The 21,992-nt window shown below is 37.7% G+C and overlaps 1 protein-coding gene across 5 annotated transcripts in view; it reads right to left on the reverse strand.

Moving 5' to 3' along the window:
• Positions 1–21,992, reverse strand: part of RAPGEF4 (Rap guanine nucleotide exchange factor 4) — a 160,395-nt gene that overhangs the window by 30,239 nt on the left and 108,164 nt on the right. For all 5 annotated transcript variants that reach the window (XM_049812151.1, XM_049812141.1, XM_049812160.1 and 2 more), the window contains 7 exons: positions 16,064–16,148; positions 12,940–13,000; positions 12,113–12,189; positions 10,834–10,980; positions 9,432–9,547; positions 6,111–6,199; positions 3,764–3,842 (listed from right to left, as the gene is read on the reverse strand). In XM_049812151.1, the coding sequence (XP_049668108.1) occupies positions 3,764–3,842; positions 6,111–6,199; positions 9,432–9,547; positions 10,834–10,980; positions 12,113–12,189; positions 12,940–13,000; positions 16,064–16,148 (654 nt within the window). The remainder of the gene's footprint in view (positions 1–3,763; positions 3,843–6,110; positions 6,200–9,431; positions 9,548–10,833; positions 10,981–12,112; positions 12,190–12,939; positions 13,001–16,063; positions 16,149–21,992) is intronic.

Here is a 21,992-nt window from a genome sequence, read left to right on the forward strand (position 1 = left end):
CATTATGAAGTGTCAACATTACAAAAATATGCAAATAGCAAAAAGGCCAAAAGTAACATTTATTGAAAGGAAGAAACCAAGAAGAAAGTAAAGGCACAATGGACAATAAACTGAGATAATTTCAGCCTTTAACCTATGTGAAAATGAAGAATAATCCCCAGCAGAAACAGGATATGACAATTTGTGTGCCTGCTTCTCACTGATCAGAGGTTAACAAGATATATTTAAACTGTTTCCCAATATACTGATGGCTGAATGTGAAGTAAACACAGAATGAGTACAGCTACATCTTCAACTTTTCTTCCCGGATACCAAAATCCTGATTCTGGATTGTCATGAATAATACTATTCCCAGTTATATAGCAACTTTTAATATTAAAATACTGGCATTCTTTCACTCACAGCAAAGTCCAGCACCCTTTCAAGGTGCACTTTCAGTTGCTCTAACAAGAGATTTTAAAATATTAATTAGAAAATTAAAATATTAATTAGAAATCAAAATTATCTAAATATTTATTTTAAGCTTCATATTTAGAAGCATTTCTCTAATAAATACTAATAAAGCACAATGGGAAAAAGTATCTATTAACTCACACTTTCCAAATGATTCTCCTGCCCAAATCCTCTGCAGAGATTTGACGTGCTACCAGGGTTACCAGGGTGCTCATTTGACTGACAAACTTTTAGAAATCTGCATTATAATTTCATTCAGAAAGGTTTAAAATTATTAGAGAACTAAACAGGTCAGTATATTTATAGGAGCAAATAAGTGAAAGGGTCATAAGAAGTAAATAATATATTGTAGGCTATGTGCTCTAATGTCTCAGGGAGCAAGTTTAATATTCTACGGAGTCATTTTTCTCATCTCATTTTTACCTTTCAAACACTGTAATTATTTCATGTATTTTTACTTTCTTATTAACTGACCATAGGCACTGGTAATTTTTCTGTATTTTTACTGCTCATTTATATTAATTGCTCTTTTATTAATATTATCACAGGGAAAGTCAATGAAGGGTTCTCCCATTTTTACGGGACCTACAGGATGCAGCTTCACTGCAGACTGCAATCAGAAGTAAAATATCATGTATACTTGCAACAAGTATCAGATAATTGTAAAATATTTATCAACACCAGCATGCTTAGAGTTCAATATATATATTTCTAATTATGTCTAGCATAAATGGAAGCAATTCTGAAGTCTGTTCTTCCGTGTGTTAGAACACTTAACCATATCAGGAGCTGTGCAAAATCAGCACTCATTACTACAGTAGAATGCAAACTATTTTGCTGGCATGATGGTAAAGGAGGTTCACAAAACATTCATACGGACACATGCTAAACGACTATCATCTACAGAGAGCAGAAGAGGAGTTTATACTTCATAAGTATTTAGACAGTAGTCCTTCAAAGAGGCATACCTGCATACATGCTCACACACTTGCACTATCCCAAGTGCACTTTTGGAGGTGCTACTCTATTTCAAGTTTTCTTCTGGGCTTTGTCCTGTCTCCCTCTGACAAGCTGTAGCTCTGAGAATTTGTCCATTTCCATCTCTGTGAAGAAGAGAGGGAAACATGGGCCTTGGTCCAACACACAGGACTGATGTCCTGATCCAGGACAGGGAAGCATGCCCTTTGCTTCTCTATAAAAAAGAAGTATGTGATTTTTTTTTAATATTGCAGGATCCATATACTTTAATGACTAAAAAAGAGTGGTGTGCCAAGGGACAGCACAGTATAAGCACTGAATCTACAGCAAGCAATAATGTTACTTAGCCAAAATGGTGCACCCATCCATTCCTTTCAGGATTAAAGAACTTACAGATGACAAAACGCTGCTGCAAAAGAAGTGAAAACCCAAATAATTTATACCCTGTACTATGCTTGAAAGCACTACAGTGGTCTAGCTCTACTCATACTTATATATTATTATCCTAAGTGGGTATAGGAAAATAGACTTGTATTGATTCAAAATTGGGAGCTGGAGCAAAAACAGTGTCTCTGACTGAATTACCTTTCTTCTTTTTCTTTTTCTGTTTTAATTTCCTCACTTAGCATAACTAATTCCTCCTTAGTCTCACCGGCAAACACGGCACCGGCAAACATTTTTGTACAGTGATTTTGCTCAAAAAAGATGAGCTTTGTTAGCAACCTTTCAACTCTAACAATAAATCTAGAGCACAGTTTGATTTTCCATATTCAGAGTGGACCAAATAAACAATAATTCAGCTCTAGAAAAGGCTGACACTAAAGCAGTGGGATACTTCCAGCCCTCCTCCTCCTCCTCCTCTCTGAAAAGAATTACCATGATGCCTGCCATGACCCATTTAAGACCATGGTCTTAGCCTCCTCTCTAGAAGAGATTTCATCACAAGTGAATATGTACACGTAAGTGACACTATCACTTTGATCTTCAGAAAAGCTTTTCCCCTATAAACAATGAAGTACATTTTGCTCATGCATCTGATTTTCCCAGTTATTGGATATCAGAGGTATACTATCGTACCTGAGGTTAGACAAGCCTGAGTCCCAAATGGACTGATTAAATAATATAAGCTACATAAATCAGAAAAAACCCCCAACCATAAAAAGTTCTGCCCTTTTCTTCCTCTCCTCAAAGCTGTCAGCAACAGCATTTCGTAATACTTTTGATATCCAAAACTATGTGGTTTGGGAAAATGTGTGTTTCAGGTGTACGAACAATTTTCTGCAGACCAGTTTCATGGGTCCAAAGGTTTTCAGAACAATTACTGTCCTTGCTAGGAGTAACACAAATGGATTCTCAAGCTTGCCAGACAAGGACATGATGCTCTATTTTGTGGTTTCAGGGTGTTAGCTTTCCCAGATGTCACTCGCCCCGCTGAGCTTCAAGGAAAGCACACTTTCACACCAATCTGATTCTAAAAAAGTAAATAGGGAATTGAAGTTATTATACCCCTGTCAGAATTCTATAAACCAGAAAACATTGTATGTTTATTTAATGCTCCCAGTCACTTGATAGCTTCAAGTCACTCTGCACAAGGAAAACTCTCAGTGCCCAACAGCTCCCAAAACTAAATGACCTGCCAGTAACTGACTGATGGACATTTCACAGACTCCTTCTGTAAAACATGCAGACAGTACAAGAATCACCTCCAGCTCTAGATGTGATCCACTGTGAGCTTTCATCTCGTAGGTATTTGCATGCAATTGAAGTTTCTTGCAGTTTGTTAACATTTTCTATATACTATTATTATAGATTATTATTATTATTTTTATTCATAACAATTGTGGCAGCATCTAGGAACTACTTACACATTATTCTACTAGTTTAGGCACCCTTTTGCTTGAGGCAGTTTGCAGCTTGTAATCTATAAAGTGGACCACTGTAATCACCAAAACATAATGATCTTAGTTAAAATCTAGATGCTGCAGTTCAGCGAAACCTAAGAAAGACAGAAAGGATACAGGAAGGGTAATCCAAACTTCTATGTAATTTCACTTATCTAGTGGAGGGACAATACATTCCTTTCCCTTGGAATAGTAATCGGCACAGGAAAGATACAGTTTCCATGCTCCAGGACTGTTTCTCATCATGAGTGTACACTATCCATTTCAGAGTTGTTGAGCTATGGACAGCTGTTAGTTAGACACTGAGAACCTACCCACAAGGCACAGTCTCCATGAAACATTATGTACTTCTTGAGAGAGAGAAGCTTCAGTCTCATCACTTATAGGGACAGGTGTTATAGGGATGTAACTTTTCCCTTACAAAAGGATATTGTGCCATCAAGGCTGGGCAGAGCTGGCTATTTGGCATAAAAACACAGTGCATCATAATAAAATCATTTAAGACAGAATCTGTGAAAAGAGAAGAAAGAAAACAGTCAATTAAGCTGCTGCAAACAGCCTGAGGATCACAAGGATGAGCTTTCTTTCAGCTAAAATATTTTATTAGCCTTCTGCATATAATAAAGGGGTCTTTTTGCACTTTGTTTGTAGGCATTAAGTATGAAAATGGGGGATGAACAAATATGAGCTGAAATATTAAGCTTTTATTCTTGTCTGCATGAATTTTATTGCACTTATGTTAACAGGCATTTGCCTGTGTCAAAGAGAAATCTGCAGAGTAAAAAACCCCAAACTCTGTGCTAAAGTGAAATATTTGGATATACTTCTCTACAAGTGTAGACATCTTAGCATAACAAGAATCAGGCCTGCCACACCTGGGTACCTAAGAAGTGCTGCTGCATTTGGCTTTAGGGAACTACAATACCAGACAGCACATTTAGTATACACTACAAAGGAGAAGGCAAATAATTTAATTCTTTGCTGTTTTCCTAGCAATGAGCAGAAGGCCTAAAAGACGTAAATAGACAGTTTCTGGTTTTATTTTGATTCAAAAGTATCACAGCTGCTACATTTACATTAAAATGTATATGAACAATATGATTGACATTTTCTCTGGCAAAAAATAGCAGGCTATTTTTTCTGATAAAATGATCTGTGGTAGTGCTGCTGTAAATCCCAGTTTGCCTTACCTTTGTATTTGTGACAAAAAGAAGGATTTATAAAGCCTGGCTGCAGAGGCCAGAATAAGTTTGGCAGTGAGAATAAATTTTATTTTACTTTTAAACCATGTAAGTCTTAATTGGAATCACTAAGAAACAATAAACACAATACCCTCTGGTATCAAAAGTGCAACTTTTGAGATAAGAGAAACATTTAAAAACCCTGTAAGGGATATCAGAAAAAATATGGTGAGATAACTGTGTAATATAACATTACACCATTGCTTCCACTGTAATTCATATATGAAAATACCTCTCAGTTGACAAAACTCACCTCTGGAAGGGTGGGACTTTTTCTTTCCATAATATCCAGAGCAAAGTGGATTTTAACTGTTCTTAAGTTAAAGGAATGCATAAACTAAAAATTCGATTTTCCAGCACTCTGAGCTTCGATATCCTAAAAATAGCTTTGTTTGTGAATTGTGACATTTTGTATCACGTTAGGATACAGGTATAATCTTGTCATTGGATGTTTTGGGGAAAAGATTTAAAAAATAATTTGTTTTAGAAAAACATATAATACATGCATACTATGAATAGTAAACTTGTGATTATATCCTTGCAAGCTTAAAGAACAACATTCTGCTTGTAATCCTAATAAAAATGTATCTACAAAAAGGATCATTTTTATTCTTTTAACACACTATTTTATAGTGTGTTAAAACACACACTATAAAAGGATTTCTGTAATCTGTCAGTTCTTCCACCATTTATGGATGTCTGTACAGGTTTCTCCAATACTATGAGGTCAGTAACAGATTAGCTAGATTTAAGACCACCTTTCAATATATACTTCTTAGACATCTGCATATAAAAAGAACTTGCTAAAGTGGTATTATGCAGCTTAATATAAAAGTCTCTGCATTATTTTATCATAATTAGGAGGAATTTTTTGTCTCTGACTCTACTAATAGTAAGTCAGCAAATATCTACATCCCTAGATGTAAATTCTCTGTTCTCTTTACATTAATGAAAAGCAGGCTATTAAGTGCAGCTGCTGCAACCTGCATTCTTGGGACCTGGCCCATGGTGTGCTGAGTTCTCTTTTGAGTAACAGTTCTTCTTCCCCTGTACATGGAAAAGTATCTCAAACAAGTAATTTCAATTGTGATACTTTAAATGTGATATGGATATGAAAATTTGGGAGTACTTATACTAGTGCAATGCAACGGCTGGAGGTATCAATCTAGTTCACAGTATTAAGTGACATCTAGAACAAGAAGTATGAGTACGTTATCATCGGGTGGTAATGCATGCTCTGTCCTGGCCTTATAGTTGTGCCTAATTAAAGTTGTGACTAGTGGTATGACACCTTTTAGGATTTTGCTGTCCTACTCTGAACTGAAAGTACAAATACAATAGAGCAGGCCAGGGGGAGTGAATTGTTATCTTTAATTCTGGATTTCCTAGGTTTTCTCGGGGTTGTTTCAGAGCAGTGGATAGTTCTCATTGTAGTAAGAACTAACACTAGCTGCTTTTCAAAGCATCACATTGCAGTGTTCCCCCAGCAAGACCATCTTATGCAGTAGTGATAACACAGCCTTTGTCATGTCAATACCTGTTGCTTCATTTAAAGTTGCTTCAAGGCGCATAGTTTCTAGGAAGTGCTCTAAAATTTTTTCTGGGGTTCCTGACATCACAATATACCTGAGAGAGGGAAAGGAGCAGTTAGTGTCTCACAGGCAAAACAGCTAATCAAGAAACAGTTGTGGACCAGTAGAAGACCAGGACTGACGAGTGCCAGAGTACAAACACCTGCTCTGACCAGAATCTCTGTGTGCCTTCAGACAAAACCACTCACAATCTTTGTTGGCTTTGCCCCTGTAAAATGGGAGCAATAACACTCTCCACCCTACCCAGGGAGCATGAGATGACAGATGGCCCCCTCCCTGTACAAGTACTCCAGTATAACACCACCACAGTTACACTGCAATCAGCAGAGCTGCACTGGTGCAAACGTGGGGAAGTGCAATCAAAAATGCTTCTCCACTGAGAATAAATATCTCAGTAATGATAGCAATTCACAGTCATTAGAGGGTCTTAACAGACTTAGTATGAGCATGAAATGAAAACTGGTATGTATCTGTGTCGGAGCAAGGAAACAATTTCCTTCAGCATCACTGACGGGTTGGTTTGAGAAGATGGGGACAGATAATGAAATAGCACACTGTATCTTCAAATTTGTGCAATGCCTTAGATAGCTGAAGTAAGTAAGTTTTTGAAGTGGTTAAACTTAGGATTGTACCATTTCCTGGAGTAAATTTAGGGAGGTGAGAGAACTAATGCAATAGTCAGGTTTTTCTGCTTCATGCAAAATCAGTGGTAAGATTTTAAGTACCAGCAGAATATCATAGGATATTGCTAAACTTGTCCTGCCGTCTTTTTTGCAGATTGGATTTTTTTATCTTTCCCTCCATTCTTTCAATCTTTGCATCTTTTTTTTCTTTTTTTTTTTGGAATCCAACTGATAAAGTATGAAACTTAAAAAAAAAAAAAAAAAAAAAAAACCCTAGAAGTGAAGATACTCTGCTCCTGCTGAGAAATAAGTGGTGGAGCTGAGCTCCTGGGAGCTCCTCCTCACTTTGAGCGCTGACCGTCACAGTTCTTTTACCTGTCAACCCCTTTGGAAGAACTGTATTGATGTCCCAAGAACACAAACACTTGTTAAGCCAGTGCACATTCTCACAGAGATACTAACCAAGTATCTAAGTGAGTGAAGCAGAGAAATCACAGGTGGCTGTACTCTGAATATGAAAGTGAAAATGAACAGTGAAGTGACTTGCAGGTCTGCTGAATTCATCCTGTGTGAGTGTGATCACCCATAAAGAGTTAGCTCTTGGGAGTGAGAACTTCAGAGCTAGTCCTTCGAAGCAAAACTGTCACTGTTTGAAAGAATGGCTCGAGGAGCTATGTAGGAGCTATGCCTCCTCAGTATCCAAACTGCAACTGAGAGGATCTGCTCCCAAAACAAAGTTTTCCCCAAGACTAAGATGAAGAAAATGAGTTTCTTGGTTGACCGGGTGTCTAAAGGAACAACTTTGGGATGCAGAACATTTCTCTAGTGCAAATGCTACGTACCTGCTTAGGGAGCAAAGCCCAAAGGGCAGCTCATTTGAAGAGATAGCAGAGACGCAAGCAATTCAATTAAGGGCAAAGCAGCAAGCCTTTAAGAAGAGGTCCCTGTTAAGTTTCTCTTTTGGGCACAGTGATTTTCAAAATTACTGAACACTCAGCTAACACATTCCAGTAACACATTCTGGAAATCAGAATATATCAGTAACTTTGATTTGGACTCTCAAGCATAAATGTAGCCACTTACTCTATTTACTAACAAATGAAACAAAAGAAATGTCATCTTCAAAACCAGTGAACTCGCTTCGAAAGATTTTAAACAAAAAGACACTGCCAACACACTATGAACAAAGGAATCTGCTGAAAAGCAGACAGTGAACTTTCAAGGTAGCTTCCTCTTTTGTGTAACTTACGTCTATTTGTCATTGTTATCAGCAAAAGCTCCCTTGCTGGCACATTGACAGTATCCAAAGCTGACCAAATGCATAAAATATTTACAGAAATGAAATTTTGAGCTTTACCTGAAAATATTCCTGGAATGTAAGCCTTAACATACAGCCTAACTTAACTAGGCACCATAAATGTCTCTAGCTATTTTTATTCAATTCTGAAGAAGAAAATGTGAGACAATGTAAGTAATACTGGTGCAGAGTTTGCAAGGGAGGTGGTGTTTGAAATATGTTTAAATGAAACTTTCACTTTTGAAAGCATGAAAAATATATCAGACCCAAGAAAATGTATTTAAATCTATGACGAAGCTGCTGTATATTGCAGCTGCTGATGCAAATCCACTGGCTGCAGTCAAGTTCCCTTCATTTAGACAAAGAAAAATTTGTTGTAAGAGTACATGTTTTCCTGGTAGCATAGTTTGTCTTTCTAACAAATCAAGTGAAAGATGAAATGCAGTTTCTGAAATACGTGAAATGTGTATATAAAATACAAGGAATGATTTAATCAACCCTTCACAGATCTTTACAGATCTTTATATTCAGTTATGCAGATAAAATAGGTATATGAAATCTCAGATCAGATAAAAACTGTGCCCAAAATATCTCACAGTAAATTAGCTCTTTCTCTGAGAAAAAGTAAGGTCCAGGGTAAAGGATTTGAAACTTCTTGGTGCTTATTTTGTTGGAGTTGTTTGAGCGTTTCTGAAGAAAATTGTGCATCCATTTGCAAATAACACATTTACAAAGCCTTTAGGGGTTTTACCAACATTTGGAATGATAATAGCCTCACTCTACTCTTATCACAGTTGTATCCAAACAGAATTGTACTTTTTCCCTTTCAGTAAGAAACTAAAGAAAATACAATGAATATTGTTATTACAGTGCAAACCTATTCTGTAAGATAAGCTGTGCGACTTTCATTGCATGAGATCTTTGTTTTGTATATAAATTGTACCTATCAAACTCTTATTAGAATCCAGAGATCAAAATCCAAAATGAAAATATCTGCACTTAACAATAAAACAATGTATTTTCCTCACGTCTTTTACACAGTAGCTCAGCTTAATAGGGTTTCAGCATTCTCCATGTGCAGTCTATTTAGAAGCTATTACATGAGATAAGTATTTACAGAGAGATCTTTAGAGAATTATTGTGTAAAGACGTAAAACTGGTGTGCTGCTGGAAATGGATATATTATCCAGTATGGGGCATGTGATCAGCGGATGATTAAAAAAAAGAAAACTTCATATGCACTGCATTCTTCCACAGAAAGAGGGAATATGCTATTGTTCAGATAATAATACCATATGAAAAGGTTAATCGTTGTCTGACATTTGCACTATTGAATGAAAACATACTTGTGCTGAGGCTGTGAATTTCCTTGATTAGAAACTCTGTTTCCTGCTGGGATCTTCTCCAACACCAAGACATCTTGGTCATGTTCTTTGAGTCTTACTGTATTTGCTTCCACATCCTGCAAGACAAGTTACTTTTAATAAAGTAATTACACCCAATTTGGCTGATTAGTTACTCCAAAAAAGTGCATGACTTTCAACACAAAAGACTCTGGGGTTGGTTCTTTTCCCCTGTATTTATCTATCTTTATTCTGCTTTTCTCTCAGGCAGAATCAAGAGAGAAGCACTGGCACTGAGGGAAGAGGCAGAGAATTGTGGGAGGGACTAGAGCAAGAACCATGTGAAAAATCTCTGGCTATGGCAAAGGAAAAAAAAGTTTGCCAAAAAGCAGAGTGTTCCCCCAAAACTTTCCAAATGTAATGTAATCTCTATCCCCACTTATATATGGCCATTATTATCTATAATCTGACTTTTCTCTTAAAAAAAAAAAAAAAGAAAATGGCACTTAAAAGTAGTAAGTCTTAGCTCAGTAAACTGTCAGTAAACTTTTCGTTTTCTACTACCGGATCATAGCAGAAAAAGAAAAAAAGAAAAATTAAATATAATGTGCATTCAAATAACACAAATGAAAATCAGTAAGACTACGGACTTTGATCTTCTTTGAAGTATTGACCAAAGCTAAATCATTTGGGACTCTCCAACCACCCTTATTGCCAATGGGATCCTCATTCCCTTTTGTACAGTAAACACAATCTTATGTCATTTTTCTAGCACAGAACTCTGTACTGGTTTTATTGCTGCCACACTGGGCATGTACACATTCAAATACAGGATGATACTGGTCTTGACTTCCTATGCTATGAATGATCACAAAACAGCCTGTATTTACAGAATTACAGCTGGACTTTGGAACACAACTGCCCTAACGTGAGTAACTGTAAAATTAGCCTGGGAATATCTTCCTAGAGCTCTCTGATAAAGACATCTGTGTGTTTACCTGTAGCTTATTTAATTTGCCACTTGAGTCTGCCTTGAATCTATTAAGTTGCATATCTGGAAGAATGGGTGATCTTGTTTCATTCACTATTTGGATGGAAGATCACCCATAAATCCTGGACAGCATAAAGAAAAACTGAGCATTTGGCAAATTATAGACTACAGAAATGTGAGAGACAAAAGATTCCATTTGGTCCCATTATCATGACTGAGCTAGGAACAGAAAAAGAGGAAAGATGATTAATATATTCTTGACTTGACCTTCCAGACTGTCACATTTCTGTTCTGCAATAAGGGACACTTCAAACAAGGTTATCAATATCAACGTATCCATAGAAACAAGAAAAACTCTAGAAAAATTTGCAAGTTCTGATATCATGCTGTGAGGGTGGCCCTTCCCACTCTTACCCTAAGGATCCTGTTGAAGTCCTCCTTGTCAACTCTCAAAAAGTGGCAGTTGTCTTCACGCAGAACAATGGATGCTGCTCTGGGAGCGTCATTCACAAGCGCTAACTTGCCAAAATCATCTCCTTCATGTAGAGTACATACCACACCCTGCACAGAGCAAAACATTTACATGCAGAAACCCATCATTACTCTGGATTCTATTGAAAGTCCTTGTACAAACACTGGACTTCACAATCAAATACCAAAACAAATCTACTTGGCAGGAAATCAACAGCCAAAATAATGACTACGAAACAATACTTGATAGCTGGTTATTACTATTACTGAAGAAAGGCAAGAATAGAAAAGAATTGGCTTGTTCTCTGAAATTACATTCAGCTTGAAGGACTCTTCTAGCCCTGCTGAAGACAGAAAGTTGTTGTTTGTTTTTTATTTATAGAGGCCCTAAAAAATAAGATCAAGTTTGCAGAAATAACATGTAACACCGCATCCTCAGCTGGTGTATATCAGCAGTGCTCCATTTACTCCAATTTAGAGTTTATAGTAACTGAGATCTGGCCCACCCAGTGATGTAAAAAATGTAGCTAAATATGGGTTACTTAGGAACAGACTTAGCACCAGGGCCCCTATGCTAGATTTTGGTGAAATGCTTGGTGTTCAGAATGGAGGATTGTCAGTCACTGAATGAGAAATCAATAGGGAAGTAGGAATTTTTAAAGACTCAGTGGATTGCTGTGTACCAAAGTCCTATTTTTTGCCTTGAAAAATCTCCCTCATAAACAGGAAATTAAAAAGGGATGCTTTTCAGTCTATAGCTTAATTAAGATGAAGAGCTAACATAAATTTGGGAGGGGTTCATCCAACCTGAGAACCACTAGTCACAAAGCAGTACTTCTGTCAGACATGCATGAGAAAAGTTAGTCATACAAATGCAAGCAAATATGGTGGTAAAGGGACAAAACATCCATGAGACAGAAGTCTGGCAATTCACCAAATTCCAGCAAATGACTTTGTCCTAATGTTTAACTTTAAATCAGTTAACCTACTGATTTAACTCTGCTGAATTATATTCAGAAAGTGTGTAATATATCCCGAAATTACACAGCAATCAACTGGAAGTATAATCAGTGAAACCACTGGATCATTTCTTAATAAAATTATGTTCAATTTGTTTTCTCAGACAAAGCAATTCTGCTCTAAATTAAACTGTATTCCTTCAAAGTTTACTCTTACATTTTCAATAGTAAGAATCATATAAAAAGGCTTCTGAAAAAAATACCTTGCCGTAAATGACTACGTTTACCGATCCCTTTAGGATAATGTACCAAGAAGTACCTTCTTCTCCCTGATTAAATACTACAAGAGAGAAAAGATTTTATAGTGAGAATATAGTTATTCAAAATATAAATGGGACAGATTCTGCGCTCAATAAAATTCAAGGTAATTCTATTGCAGTCATATTAATAATGCCTACCTTGAAAAAGCGCATACTATGATTTTAAAAGCAATTGCCTTCAGATTTCAGAAAAAAAACCCCACACCCAGATAGCAGTTATTTTATTACACTGATGTGAAAGTTGCTTTTATTTTCCATGACGGTTGCAAGAACTACTTTATCGATGCATGTCGGGCTATCAGTTAATTACCACACAGATTTGGATCCCACCAGTAGCACCATGTTCTAACCCAATTCTCTAGTGGCTGTGAATTTGACATTCATTTGCTAAAACTTCTCTGTATAAACAGATCTGAGTAATCTTAACATTTTAAATCCTTTATTTTGTGCAGCAGGAATTTTTTATTAATACAAGGATAATATCAGAATACATTTTAAATAGAGACCGGTCCAACCAAGATTCTGGATCAAAACACACCTAAATTGTAGGTGATATATACATCCAACCAAGGATATAGAATTAATTCTGGTACTGTCCCTGCAATCGGCAACAGACTAAGCCAACACCTATTACCTCAGGTTTTAAACAATGAGTGCCAGTCAAGTTTGAAGATTGCATCCAAGTTTTGCTCTTGTCATTTAAACATTAAGAATCTAAATGTTCATGCCACAGATGAGAAAGAAGATCTGACAGGACTCCATTTACTTACAGACTGTTCCTGCTTTGGGATGTGACTCAAAAATGAGGACACCTGCTAATTCTCGCTTTACCTTAAAATAAAAAGAGAGAAATTATAGTTTATATATGTATCTTATTCTTCCTGGTGAGAAGAAGTCATATAATATACTCCGGTCACTGCTTTCCTTCCCTCTGCATCATTCAGCACTCATTCAGAGTCACACAGCCAGACAATGGTCTGCTTCACTTGATGTCCTATTTCCTACTGATTGGCTTTACAGAATATGAGCCTCTACATTTCCTGGCTCCAAAAGGCTCAGACAAGGGCATCTTTAAGATAGACGTCTCCATCTTTCTTCATACACACACATGTGAAACCATCACTGACAATTAACATTAATGTGATGGAAAATTTCAGATGGTAATAGCTAATCTATTACAGAAGATAGCTAGCAATTGTCAATTACTCCATGGGGTTCTGCAGTACTCCAGCTCTTCCCTGAGAAATCAGTACCCTTCTCCTTACTGACGTAAGTCTGGCCACTTCTGCTGTGTCGACCTGCAAGGCACAGCCATCTGGACCTGCTGAGGACCCTCTCCGCCTGACAGCCTCCCAGGCAAAACGTCCAGCTCACCACCTCTTCCAGGCACTGAAGAATGTGACAGTGCCTTTGGTGTCAGCCTGCTCCTCACTGGGTTTGTATTACTCTGGTATGACTAGCTCTTACGACTGACTGGGCAGTTGCCTCTAGTGAGACACTGTTTACAACCATTTTTTCTCACTGTAAACACTGTTAGTGTTAGTCTCACAACGTAGTGGCAGCAGTGGGAACCTCATATTATCTTGAGTTTTCCTGTGTGCTTTATGTCTCTCTTTGCACAACCGCAAGTCTCTAAGGTCTTGGAGGCCCATTTCCAAGCAGTGGGTTTCTTGTTTTCAGAGGCTGTCAGCTGATGACAATCCATGTTTCAGAGGTACTACCGTGTAACTTAACTGTGTCAAATAGAGATCAAAAGCTGGCTCCAACATATATTTAGTAGTAGCATTTTCACACCATTCTCCCAACTGTTTAAATTGAAAAAATTTTTAGGCCATGAAGAAAAACTTGGGGAGGAGCTCTCAAATTCTGGACACAATCCAGATGAGAGTCTTGTGGCAGCATCTCCTAAGATGGGTGGACAAATTCAGGCTCTGATGCCCTAAAGGCACCCACCAAACCTTTGCTCAGGCACCAAGCATAAATATACCACCCCAGTCACCTCTCCCAGAACTTTTTCCTGACAGCCAGTGCAAAGCACTTCCTATTTGCAGTCTGGAGAAGAAGATGGATAAATAGAGGTGTTTGGACAAGTTTTTTTAGTACACTGACCAGTGAACACACCCACAGGCCTGTGATTTCTATAACAATTAGCTCACCAGACTCTATTATAACCTCTGCCTAAAGGCAATGACACTTTCATGCGGACAGGAAATACAACCCCATTATAGCACTGTTCTGCGCATTGTAGAGAGCATTCCTATCCATATACATCCTCAGATGTCTTCTCAGTTGGTTCAGTCATTTGCCTCTGTAGTGAATGAATCCTCTTGATGAAGCCAAGAATTTGTTTTTAACACTGTATTATATAATTGTTTTTCATTCATACATTAACTTCACAGGCTTCTCTAGCAGGGATTAGTTCACCACCATGCGACTTGAGTTTTATCCATTTTACTTCCTGCTGCTTGTGGCATATCTAGAAAACATATTACTTTAGGAATTATGCCTTTCTTGAAATGAATAAACATTCCATTTGCTTTTAAGTCGACTGACCATTAATCTTCTGGTTCATAGGAGCAATGCTGTCTGTTGCTCCTCTGAAGATTTCCTCTAAGTTAGCCACGGTTTCTGTCCTCTGCTTTAGTTCACGTTGCACATAATAGGCTGGAATTTCCAAATTCTTACTAAAAACATGGAATCAACTGCAATTCTTCAAAATGCCAAGTATTTCTTGCAGTTTGTATCATTTACCAGTTTGTATCATTTGCCATACTTGTTCTATATGCTACTTGCTGTGGATTCTGACCCCAAGTCTGAATTTCTTCCAAGCTGGAAATATTTCGTGTTTTGGATTTTTTTGTTCTGGGTTATGTCTGTAGTATCAAGAGTGTTCTCCACTCCCTCTCAGTATCTGTCTACCTTGGGTAGTTTCTTTTGTTTGATTTGAAAAGGGTCGTTTCTGGATCTTACAGAAGTCTTTCTTTAAATACTTTTTTACCTACATCCCAGAGATGCTTAAGGATTTTGGCTGGCTGTTCCCTCTTAGTTCAGTTAGCAACTCTGGATGTATATTCATTTTAAAAACATTGCTCAGGTGTTATATGTTTGCACAGAGTACTTTCTTTCTGTAATGCAGCTTCATAACTAGCTGCATCTGTCCAAGTTAGCTGAGAATTACTGAAAACATCAAGAGCTTCCAGAGGAGGTATTGTCAAACATAAATCTACTTTCTGACTGGCTTTCTTTTTTGGAAAGCACCCACACCTTGCTGCTACCAAGTAAAGTGCTATTTAGCTTGTTTCAGTTGCCTACACAGTGTGTCAACAACGGTAAGACTTTAAACAGTTGCGTTCTCTCCTCCAGGCATTTTCTCCATTTCATGTATTCTTGGTTCTCTGCACTGTTCTTGCCCACTCAGAGAGAAGGTGCGTGATGAAGCTTCCTTCACTCAATGACCAAATTCCAACCAGCCAGCACTGCGCAGTACACCTTTCTGCACTGTGTAACTCCTCCACCTAACTGGTTCAAGCCAAGACTTCTTACAGTTCAGAAATCAAACATCTATTTTGCAAAATTCAGAAATGCCACAGTCCCAGGTGTCATGTCAGACTGCACGCATCTTAATTTAAACTCAGATATGGACCCAGATGGAGACACCTGTGCCAAGTGAGTGAGGTAGGGGCTGTGCAGGAACACATGAAAAGAATTATATCTGATAACCAAAAGACAACCTACATCTGCATAGTGCTTGGGTGGTCCTCACAGGTGGGAATAACTGCTTTGCATGGGAAGTATAAATGGAAATGGTTATAGGTGCTCCAATTCTAATACAGCACCAGAAGTCAAAATTCAGCCTCCTTTTTGGTGATGAGTTGTATTTTTAAAAATACTTACTGTGGTAGAAAGATGAGATAAGGCCTTAATGTGAAGAAGTTCTTCATATATAAATTCTAAGTCATCTACAGTTCTCTGGCCAGGCCTATAGAAAGAAGATAAAAAGGACAGCAAAATGCAATAAATGGCCAAAATAAATGCTTCAGAGAAGTACAAAACAACATAAAACGCTGTTGTACTGTCTACTGAAAGGTACATCCTCACTAAACAGGGACTGAATGATGGTTCTGGCTGGAGGACTAGAAACACACAGAGGATGGAAGTGCTATGAAAGCACCTGATTGACACTGAGCAGCAGCCATAGCAACCACCTTAGATCCTGATTAAGCAGCTTTCATGATGAAATCAAGTGTTCTGTATGTAAAATGGTCAGATAAATCAGAAATGGTACATAAAGATCTGTTCCTTTCAAAACGACTCCCAAATGTGAGATCTGCACTATTTTTCACATGTGGCACTATTTAGTTGTAGCAAACAGACAGTAGTAGTGGTTTGTAAAGGAGCGCATGAATTTCTGCCAAAAAAATTGGAAGAGGCAAGCAGTGCATCCTGGAGGACAGTAAATGACTGCTACAGACTTAATGCTGAGTGTTGTTGTTTAGCCACAAAGGTAAATAAGAACCACCCAGTAGTTTCAACTTCTCTCACTGAAAAATACAAGAAGCTGCCATCGATAAAAAGCATGCATTGATGAAGGAGTAATCCTCCTATAGCACAACAAGGAAAAAGGCTGCCACTGTGACTGAAACAATTATATTTCTGTAGTCTACACACTAGAAGATTTTCTGATTGCTAAAAAGGGACACAAATACTCTGAGAACTGCAGTGTGTCAAGAGATGCTTTGGAGGATCTAATAAACAGTACCCATGAGAAGAAGTTGTAGGAGCTTGTGAGTAACTCCAAAACTTTTTCCCACGCACAAGATTCTCTTCAGTTTAAGTAAGTGTCTAATACAGCTTTATTTTCTCAAAGGACAAATTCTCCTGTGATATAATTTCAGACAGCACATTGGAGTTACATACACACACACAGAAAAAATCCTTTAAAGCATTACCCCAAGTTACTTTCATAAGACTAAGTTCTTTCAAACAATGTGTTTCAGATGTGTGAAAAGCAGAATATAAGTAATTAAATCATGGGCCAAGAACAGAAGAAAAGAGCAACCTAGTCATAAGAAAGGAGAGAGGATAAATTTAAGATGTGAGGAAATGGGATACAGGAAGTCCAGTCCAGAGGCAGGAGTTTCAGGGGAGAAGGTCTGCATGCTTGCATTAAGAACAGGCTAGTGTGCAGTTCCAAACCCCACTGCCTGCAATGTTGTCGTGGTTTAACCCCAGCCAGCAACAAAGCACCACGCAGTGGCTCACTCACTCCTCCCACCCCGCCCGGTGGGATGGGGAGGAGAATCAAAAACAAGTAAAACTCATGGGTTGAGATAAGAACAGTTTAATAATTTAAATAAAAAAGAAAATAATAATAACATAATAATAATAACCATGATGATGGTGATGATGAAAATGAAGATAACAAAAAGAGAGTGAAATATAACACAAGAAAGACAAGTGATGCACAATGCAATTGCTCACCACCTGCTCACCGATGCCCAGTCAGTTCCCGAGCAGCAATCTGCCCCTCCCAGCCAACTCCCCCCAGTTTATATACTAGACATGATGACACATGGTATGGAATATCCCTTTGGCCAGTTTGGCTCAGCTGTCCTGGCTGTGTCCCCTCCCAACTTCTTGAGCCCCTCCAGCCTTCTTGCTGGCTGGGCACGAGAAGCTGAAAAACCCTGGATTTGGTATAAACGCTACTTAGCAACAACTGAAAACATCAGTGTTATCAACATTCTTCTCATACTAAATCCAAAACACAACACTATACCAGCTCCTAGGAAGAAAATTAACTCTATCCCAGCTGAAACCAGGACAAATGTGTGGTATCAAAAGAATTAACAGCACTGTTGAATCTTTGGACAGCCCTAAAAGAAATGTCACAATGAACCTTTCTGATATAAGTTTTCTTCCTAAAATGTCAATATTATAGGAGATTCTAGCATCTAGAGGATCAGGAAGGTCATATAAAGAAATATAGTGCTCTACAGGTTTCCTGCCTAATCACCTCTTGGTTCAACAGTCTGTCTAAATCATGTGTGAGGTAGAGGGAGCACTCAGCAATTGTGTCACTCTGGAATTATATTGCATCTTTTTGCAAAAGAAGTTTGATGGGAGACTTCTTTTGGATGAACAAAGTACTGAAGAAGTCATAGAAAACATAAGGACAAGGGACATCTTCTCTGCTAAGCAAGCTGTATTTTTCATCTGTTCTTCACTTAACAATGACATGCATTTATTATTACCCAGATTAAAGACAAATTTAGACAAAAAACGTTTTGGATTAATTTTTTTTTTCTCATACAGACTGGAAAAAACTGTTAAGGGAGAAACAGAAACTGGTTTGGTACTGCTATGCCCTCTAGTGACTCGAAGTACTCTTTACTATTTCTAAATCTGGCTTGAAATTATAAGGCTGCCACTCTTAGTGATTTATGTGGGGCAGTATCAGCTTATTTAAGTACAGAATAAAGCCAAGCCAGTACTTGCTACATTTCACTGGAGGTTTAAGAAACACAAGGTAAGGATTTTAACAAATAATACTTCCCATAGGAAGTAACAACTTTAATTTTATTACATGCTTGCAAAACCAGTGTGTCTGGAAAATGGAAAACAGGGTAACAAATTAACAAATTTCTACATGAAATTAAGATATAAAAGGATGATGTCTTATTACATCAGATCTCTATCAAGAAAAAAGGGTACACTCTTCTTTCAGGATGTCCATTTGCCTCCTGTGTTAGCACGTTGGGAGGACGGACAATCTATAGTGGATGTACCCAGGCTTTACTTCTGCTCCTGCAGATGTCACGTGGAGAGATATTAGGCATCACTGCTTCTGTAAAACCTGTGTGGTGACCCACTGATGTTGATTTGTAGGATCCTGCTGTGTAAAGACCTAGTTTCTGCAGGGGACACATTCTAACAGCAATAGCTGGTTATAGACAGGATAATAAATGGAATAGGTAGAGAACGAGGGTACACATTAACGGACAGGAGAACTCAGGCGATATTAAGTGATCAATAAAAACTGTTCAGTGTTTGGAGAATTTATCAAGGTCAGAGACATTGAGCTTCTCTGTGACTAGGATGTTGGCAATATAATAGTACTTTGCCATTGATAAACCATGTATGTACAAGCAATATCATTGATTATTTTTATTACACAGCTAACCAGAAAATTCTCAGATAAGAACAAGGGAAAAGATCAGAGACACCATAACACTGTGATTATACGTCAAATAAGCCTATATTTCCAGAGTACAAATTTTGTCTTCAAGTACCATAAGAAATGTATAGAAGACATGAATAATTTTACCCACTACCTGTGTATGAGTGTGAAAGTGAATGCACGCTCACTTACTCTAGCGCCGAAGCTAATTATGTAATCTTTGTACTTGAATCAGTGCTCGTTGATTAACTCCATAAATACCATTTACCACATATAATACCCATAAACGTCAGTGAACTGATATGTGGAAGGATAATCCGTATTTCTTGTCTGTCCCAGGAATAACACTTGGTTTATTAAATGTCATTGGCAGGAAACTCCATCAAGGACTACTGAACTTAATACAGCCTTTATGGAGAAATCCAGTATGATTCTTACTATTAATAGCTGGGTGGAATATCTAAAAAAAAATTTTAAGAACAAGAGAACAAATATATCTTGCTTAATTTTTACAAGACCTTCAAGAAACTATAGATTCTTAGCAATAATTAAATTGTTATTTTATTTTATATATATATTGTTATAGGCATTTTTTGTGCTGTTTATCATGTTTAGATTTGTTTTTACTTCCTCTCCCTAGCATCCTGTCAGGCTTACTTTTACAAGTGGCACTAAAATTTGATTACTGATCACATGTGGAATCAAACACTCTTCGTACTGAGAAAAAAAATTGCTGAGTAAAGTCACCAAGAATATATAACACAGATTTATTGTTTCAGTCATACTGTTAACTTAATGTAGCCTAGCGTATTAAAAAAGAATATAATCCATAACATCATCTGAGTTAAAACACTGCTGTGTCCTGAATACCATTCACCCTTTAAAGACTCCTGTTATTATTGTGTTTAGCTTTGTATTATAGCATCCTATTTAATTAGAGTTTACCATCAAGTTAGCTATATCTGAACACCATTAATATCAAATAAAAATAACTAGAAAAATGTTTTCAGGATGTATTTTTATACTGAAGGATTGAAATGCTTGTAAGGAAGAGCTGTGTTAATTCCACAATATTTTTTCCAGGGACTTGCTCAAGGTCTGCACCTGTGCTCCAGGCATTATAAGGAGCAGAGAGCTGTGTTTGCTACTTCACAAAAAGCTATTTTCACATTCAGTGTATGTGTTTCCAAAGAAAAAAAAGACCACCCAATAGCAACAAGAGCCTGCCAAAAATTTCCCTGAGCTCTATTCTGTTTTTTAAACTATAGAACATTCTTTCACAGTTTGACAGCTAAAATGCTGCAGTTAATGTAATAAACAGAGAATTTTTTAAGTCGGCTGTCAAAACAAGTGACACTTTTTGCTAGAGATTTTCAGATTTTGAACAATAGAAAGTACCTTTCAAAGCAACAGCTTCATTATACAATCAAATTCTCAAAGTAATCTTCTCATCAAAGAATATTGTCTTATTTCTTTCAGGGTAATTATCTGAGTTCTGCAACCTCTCCGGAAATGGCGACTATTATAAAATGCAGCTGTATTGGTTTGAAAATTGTGGGTCCTGCTCAGATCAGTTAGAGCCAGTGTCTCTGAAGCCCTGACAATTCCTTGAACTTTTGGCAGCTGTAACAGTGTCTAGTCAAAACTAGCAGGACTCTGAGGATTCATGGAGATTTTAACAGCTTTGATACAGCTCAGCCCAGGGTGGATTTTCAACTAACAAAATCATAACGTATGTAAACTGAATACTAGAACAGTAGTTAATATGGTGCCTGGCAGTACAAGCTTGCTTCCATGAGCAAAGGGCAGCAAAAATAAGCACTTTCAGGGACACGGTTAGGGAAAGACGTCAGATAGCTGTCAGTCTTAAGAAAACCTCTTTCCCCTCATTATATTGCATGAAAAATCTCCTATGAATATTCTTTCAGATGATGCTGTGCAACTGACGACACAGAGGGGAGAGCAGTACTTTCCACAGCATTGTTCTAGCCTTTCAGCTCTCTGCAAGGACTGTGGACAATAATCAACATTGATCCTGCTAGGGTAAACTTACACTGGCTGTTCTCAAAGTCATGATGGAAAGCAAATGTAGTAGGCAGCCAAAAACCATGATAACCTAAGGGGGCAATTCTCCAAGAGCCAACCTGCTCAGTCAGCCTGAGACAAAGGAGATGGTAGTGCAGAGTCACAGCACACATAGCACTGCTTGTGGTCTCCTAATGACTGACATCTGCTCATCAGTGCAAGAAGCCCTTTTTTTGCTCCTCAGTGGAGAATGCACAGGACATCTCTGTGAGGAGAAAACACCTCACTTCCCTGACACCATAAGAGTTTATGGAAGCACCATGCTCCCAGTCTGGTTTCTCTATGTATTTTGTGTGACAGGGAGTGAGTGCTCCTTTGGTTGTTTGACTAGACCTCTAATAAACAGAAGAAAGAGAACTTATACTTGTAAAACTATTGCTGCATGGCAGTGTTACCTATTTTTTATAAGCACAAGTATCTGATGGCACTGTTTGAAATTCAATGCACAGACAAACACAGGGATAAGAATGGAGCCGGAAAAGGATACAGGTGGAAACAGAACAGGAGCAAGCACTTGTGTTAAGTGGATTCAAAACATTTTTAGTGTAACAAATGTTT

Source organism: Accipiter gentilis, chromosome 1, assembly GCF_929443795.1.
Source record: "Accipiter gentilis chromosome 1, bAccGen1.1, whole genome shotgun sequence".
Lineage (NCBI taxonomy): Eukaryota > Metazoa > Chordata > Aves > Accipitriformes > Accipitridae > Astur > Astur gentilis.